Here is a 6,142-nt window from a genome sequence, read left to right as displayed (position 1 = left end):
TGAAAAGTTCCCACACCATCTAGCAGTGAGGGAAAAAGGAAAAAGGTGAAAAGTACCTTGTTTGCTTCCATTTGCATCCCAGAGCTCAGCTCCCTGCACACGGCAGGTACTCAGTAACTGTACCGAATCCAGAACTTATCTCTGTGACGTGAATGCCAGGCACACAGTAGGTGCTCAATATGTGCACGAATAAACGGATGGAAGGATCTTATTTATCTCAATAGTCTCAGCGCCTGGGCTGGGCACAGTGGCTCATGCCTGGAATCCCAGCTCTTTGGGAGGCCGAAGTGAGCAGATCACCTGAGGTCAGGAGTTTGAGACCCAGTCTGACGAACATGGTGAAAACCCATCTCTACTAACAATACGAAAATTAACCAGACGTGACGGTGCGCACCTGTAGTCCCAGCTACTTGGGAGGCCGGAAAACAAGAATCGCTGGAACCCGGCAGGCACAGGCTGCAGTGAACCAACATCACACCACTGTACTCCACCCTGGGTGACAGAGCAAGGCTCTGTCTTTATGGAAAAAAAAAAAAAAAAAAAAAAAGGTCAGGCGCAGTAGCACACACCTGTAATCCCAGCACTTTGGGAAGATGAAGCGGGTAGATCACGAGGTCAAGAGATGGAGACCATCCTGGCCAATATGATGAAACCCCGTCTCTACTAAAAATATAAAAATCAGCTGGGTGTGGTGGCACATGCCTGTAACCCCAGCTACTAGGGAGGATGAGGGAGGAGAATCGCTTGAACCCACATGGTGAAGGTTGCAGTGAGCCGAGATCACGCCACTGCACGGCAGCCTGGCCACAGAGCGAGACTCTGTCTCAAAAAAAAAAAAAAAAATCATATTCTCCTGCCACAGCAGGCCGCTCTTGTGTCTCAGGGATGTCTCATCTGTAGGGGCGATTGGAGCCACGGGAAGTCTGAGCAAAGAACCAGGACAGTAGATAAAAGGAAAAAAAAAAAAAAAAAAAAACTCCCAGAGCCTCGAATGTCACCCAACACACAGTAGGCACTCACTAAATCCTTGGGTGAATTTTAAAAATGAGTGTATCACTAGTGCCTGCCTCTTAATCTGATCAGTAACTGCTTGATGACTGAATCGATCATTGATGGAGAGAATCATTCTGCCTCATTCACTGCTATAACATGGGAACCAGGTATACCGCAGGTGCTTAATAAGTGTTGGGCACATGAACAGATGAAGAGGGTTTGGTTCATCCCAATTCCCTGGTGCCAAGTCCCGTGGCTGGCGTGCGGTAGGCACTCCACTTATGCTGCCTGTGTGCACGTGATTGCTGAGCAAGGGCCGGCTGGACACCACCCCACACAGGGAGCCCTCCCTGGCCTGCCAAGGGGTCCAGAGGTGGCCCCGATGTCCTCAGTGAGCACGTGGGGGCTGGGCCAGCAACGGCTACTTTGGCTTTCTGGCTGCCACCCCTCAGAGTTCATCCCGGGCGGCACTGTCCAGCGGGGACTGGAGCACGTCTGAGTTCTTGGCCTCCCGGCTCAGCGCCTGCTGCTCCCGCATCTTCTGGGACTTGGCGCGGTCCCAGTCAGTCTTGACCTGCTCATTGTTCCAAACGACTGAGGTCTCTGTGTCACTCACATAGCCGTCGTCCCCTGTGTAGTGTGTGGGGTAGACCAGCAGCGGCTCCACGGAGAAGGCGCGCAGGTTGCGGAGGGAGAAGTGGGCCTTGTACTCGGACCTGTGGGGAGCAGGAGGGGAATGAGGGGCAGCAATGGCTTCAGGGGAGGGGGAGAAGGGACAGCTGGAGGAAAAATTGGGGGTGAGGAAGAAGTCAGCAAGGATAAAGACATAAGTGGGTTGGGTGAGGTGGCTCACGTCTGTAATCCCAGCACTTTGGGAGGCCGAGGCGGGTGGATCATGAGGTCAAGAGATCAAGACCATCCTGGCCAACATGGTGAAACCCCATCTCCACTAAAAATACAAAAAGTTAGCCAGGCTTGGTGGCGCGTGCCTGCAGTCCCAGCTACTCGGGAGGCTGAGGCAAGAGAATTGCTTGAACCCAGGAGGCGGAGGCTGCAGTGAGCCAAGATTGCACCACTGCACTCCAGTCTGGCAACAGAGCAAGACTCCATCTCAAAAAAAAAAGATGAAGTGGACAGGGTATACAAACGGAGGCAAATCTGGGAGGAGCAAACGGAGGGAGAAGTGGGCAGAAGAAGAGACCTCTCCTCGGAGCCCTGAGTCTCACACCCCCCGCCCCCAGGACAGACCCGCTGGAGACCGCAGCCCAGCAGCCGCCTGCCCCTCTCACACTGGGTGCTTGTCAAACATGACGGGTAGGAACTCGTCCACAGGCAGCATCTTGGACAGCGGCTTGGCGTCGAGCAGCTTGCGGGCGCCTTGCAGGGAGATCACGTAGGCCAGGGTCCAGTAAGAGTAGTCGGCCTCCACCAGGTTCCTCACACGGGGCACAGCCTTCTCGGGGTGTTCCACCTGCATCCGCTTCCGGCCCACGTAGCTGGGGTGCAGGATTGGGCCTGTCACTCTCCTCCCGCCCTCCAAAGGGCGCTTGCCCGGAAAGCCAGGAATCTAGTTCCCCGTCAGACCCCGGGATGGGAGCAGACTCAGAATGTTTGCGGAGCAACAAGAGGAAACTGTGACTGGATGGAGCGAATGCAGGAGCCCAGGGGTCTGGGGGTCATGGGGGGAGTGTGAGTTTTTCCCAAGGGCATAAGGGAGCCACGGAGGATTTGGAGCTAGGGAGAGCAGGATCACGCAGATGTCCTCTGAGGCTGAAACTACTCTGAGTTCAGAGGGCGGTGGGGATGCAGGTGGGCGAGGCGCCGGGCTGTGGGCAGCAGTCAGGAATAAAGGGGTGCAGTTACTATTCACATGGGGCAGTGTCCCCGGAATGCAGATTAGGGCAGTGCGCATGGAAGGCAAAGAAAGAGGAGGAAGGGAGGAGACAAACCAACCCACCTACAGGAGAGAAGGACGGCTCCAGTCCTGAAAACACGTTGGTGGTACTCCCATCCCAGGCCTGGTCTAAGACCCAGGTGCCCTGGCCATGCCCCAACGCTCTTCAGCCACACCCCCAGCTCTGACCACGCCCTCCATGACCACGCCCCCATGCTATTCAGCCACACCCACAGGCTGGTCCGTCAAATCTTAACCACACCCAGCTCCACAGGCCTCAATCAAGTCTCTAAGCCCTGACCAAGCCTGCAGGCTTCTGACGAGGCCTTTTGAGTTCTGGGTGATCCTTCCAAGGCCCTTCCCTATAGGCTACAGCCCTGACAGTGCTCTCAGGCCCAGGGACCTGCTATGCTTCCAGGAGTTGGCCACGTCCCAGGCCACGCCTACCACCCGATCACACCCAGACATACAGGCTCAAGGCTCAGCTGCAGTGCTCTGGCCACGCCCCTAGGACCCAGCTCCACTCCGCCTCCCAGCCCCACCTCTAAGACTTGGCTGTGTACCCAGGCCCCAGCTCCACCCTGCCCTCAGCCCCACCTAAGTCCTGGCCTTACCCCAGGCCCCAGCTTCACTCCACCCTCAGACCCCCACTCACATAAGGTCCCAGTCGAGGCCCTCCTGCTCCACATCCCGCATGAGGTTCATCAGGCGTCTCTTGAAGAAGATCTCAAAACGCAGGTCGTCCTCAAACACGAGCGATTTCTCCAGCCCCCGGTCCACCACCTGAGTGAGGAAGCCCAAGTCAAGGCCAGGCCCGGCCCTAAAGCCCAGAGCTCTGCTTTGAGAAGCTCTGAGAGACCCGGAGAGAAGCCAACACATCTCCCCTCCTCTCCTAGCTCCAGGGGCACATGGACATCTAAACCTCTGCCCTCTTCCACCCATGATGGATCTCAGGAGAGGAAGGCCTCTCAGCCCCTCAAACACCCACGCCTCATGCACCTCAGCCTTGCAGCCGCACAACCCCATTCGGCTTCACATTTGATAATCACAAGTTTTTCCTTTTTTCTTCTTTTTTTTTTTTAATGAGACAGTCTCACTTTGTCACCCAGGCTGGAGTGCAGTGGCGCGATCTGGGCTCACTGTGACCTCTGCCTTCCAAGTTCAAGCAGTTCTCCTGCCTCAGCCTCCCAAGTAGCTGGGATTACAGGCACCCACCACCACACCTGGGCAATTTTTGTATTTTTAGTAGATAAGAGGTTTCACCATGTTGGCCAGGCTGGTCTCAAACTCCGATCTCAGGTGATCTGCTCACCTCGGCCTCCCAAAGTGTTGAGGTAACAGGCGTGAGCCACTGCACCCGGCTGCTTTTCTCTTTTTTTCTGAGCTGCGGTTTTGCTCTGTTGCCCAGACTGGAGTGCAGTGGCACTATCCCGGCTGACTGCAGCCGTGAACTCAGGCCACCCTCCCACCTTAGCCTCCCGAGTAGTCAAGATCCCAGGTGTGTACCACCGTGCCCAGTCCTGAGGGCCCCAAGTTCAAATCCCAGTCAGACATCCTTCTCCAATCACTGCCTCTCACCCTGAGGGTGGCTGAGGATGCTTGGGCTGGTGGGGTGCCCCTGGCACCGGGCAGGTGCTGGTTTAACGTGGCTCTGTAGCCATGACTTCTATTACTAAACATCAAGCATGGAAACCAAGCTGGGAGTGAAAAAGCTTCGTTTACAGGTCCCAGGCCCCAGACCCCACCTGCTGCTCAAAAGGGCTCACCCATCCCCCCAACCTCAGTTCCCACATGTGCATAATAGAAGGATTGGCAGACACACCTGGGGTTGATACAGCTGGTTTGGTGAATCATTCACTAAAAAAAGGCCGTGGGGCCCACGGCTGAGGCTGGAGGCCTGGCCACCTGGCTGGGGTTCTGAGCAACTAACTCCTTCAACCCCTTCCTTCTCCAAATCTCCGAGGAGATCTAGAGTCATAATTCTGGATCCGCCCACCGCTCAGGACACACCTCCTTCCAGATATTGTAGTGGCTCAGGAAGCAGCCCAGTTCGCCTTTGGTGAGGGGCCGGCCATGGTAGGGGTCCTGATAGCCGGGCAGCATCTGGATCCCCAGTGCCTCCACCTGGCTGGTATTCATGGCTCTGGAGAGGAGGAGGAGAGGGTCACGAGGAAGGCTCACCCTGCCTGCTATTCTGCCATCCCCTGCTATTCTACCACTGCCCCCCCTCAGCCCTGCAGCACTGAGCAGCTGGTCCCCCTCTTGGAGCGTAGGCACCCCTCCTGGACACATGGGGCCCCACTCGCCTGCACATGGTATAGACTCGTGGGCAAACCTGCTCTCCTCTCCTGGGGTCTGACTGACTTTCCCCTCCACGGTCCCCACCAGCATGGTCTACAGTGGCAGCATGCAAACCCTGGGTCAGGATTCACTCGCCTTCCATGGTCTACATCTGCGAGGATCTACTCCTTCCCCAAGGTCCCATTCACTTCCCCTCCATGAGGCCCACTGACGTGGTCTACACCTGTTTGTACCCAAAGCCCGCCCCCATTGGAATCACCTGTCGTCTACCAGCGAGGTCTACACCCGCAATCCCACACCCCTCCAGACCTCGGACTCACTTGCCGTCCACGGCCTCCACCAGCCGGCACTCGATCCCCTGCTCCTGCAGTGCCCGCAGCATGCGCTCCCGCCGGTCCTGCCGCCGCCTCAGGTTGATCATGAAGACCTGCGGCCGGGAGCGCCCGGAGCCAGATCAGCCCCTGCTAGCAAGCGCCCCCCAGCCTTCGCCCCGCCTCCAGGGAAGGCCCACCCCACCTCGTCGAAGCCCATCTTGTCCGGCGTCTTGGTGGGCGCTGAGATGAAGCGGGAGGGCTCCGCCGGCGGGTGCTTCACTGTGGGGCAGAGACGTCGACGAGTCGCTGGGGCAGGGGCCTCCAGCCTCTCTCCAGTATGCTTTCCCACCCGCTCCATAGCTCCCAGTAGGCCTGGCTTTGCCCACAAAGTTGACCTCGCTCTGCCAACATCAGCACAGCTCTCTAGGCGCCCTTCCCTTGTCCCTTGAACTCCGCACAGCCTGGCCCCGCCCCAGGTTTGTTTCGCTCCACTCCCCCAGCCCCGCCTCAGTCCTGGCCCCGCCTCAGTCCTGGCCCCGCCCCAGGTTAGTTTCACTCCACTCCCCCAGCCCCGCCTCAGCCCTGGCCACGCCCCAGATTTGTTTCACTCCACTCCCCCAGCCCCGCCTCAGCCCTGGCC

General features: G+C 57.6%; 1 protein-coding gene across 1 annotated transcript in view; it reads right to left on the bottom strand.

Moving 5' to 3' along the window:
* Positions 1–1,020: 1,020 nt before the first annotated feature.
* The window catches only part of COLGALT1 (collagen beta(1-O)galactosyltransferase 1), a 25,274-nt gene continuing 20,152 nt past the window's right edge, over positions 1,021–6,142 (bottom strand). Inside the window, exons 7-12 of the mRNA XM_017501255.2 lie at positions 5,705–5,781; positions 5,509–5,615; positions 4,898–5,030; positions 3,543–3,670; positions 2,283–2,489; positions 1,021–1,709 (exon numbers count right to left, since the gene is read on the bottom strand). Coding sequence (XP_017356744.1) covers positions 1,442–1,709; positions 2,283–2,489; positions 3,543–3,670; positions 4,898–5,030; positions 5,509–5,615; positions 5,705–5,781 — 920 coding nt within the window. The 3' untranslated portion in view covers positions 1,021–1,441. The remainder of the gene's footprint in view (positions 1,710–2,282; positions 2,490–3,542; positions 3,671–4,897; positions 5,031–5,508; positions 5,616–5,704; positions 5,782–6,142) is intronic.

Source organism: Cebus imitator, unplaced genomic scaffold, assembly GCF_001604975.1.
Source record: "Cebus imitator isolate Cc_AM_T3 unplaced genomic scaffold, Cebus_imitator-1.0 Scaffold280, whole genome shotgun sequence".
In the NCBI taxonomy this organism is placed as follows: Eukaryota; Metazoa; Chordata; class Mammalia; order Primates; family Cebidae; genus Cebus; species Cebus imitator.
Note: the sequence above shows the minus strand (reverse complement) of the source record. Positions and strands in the feature narration are given on the sequence as shown.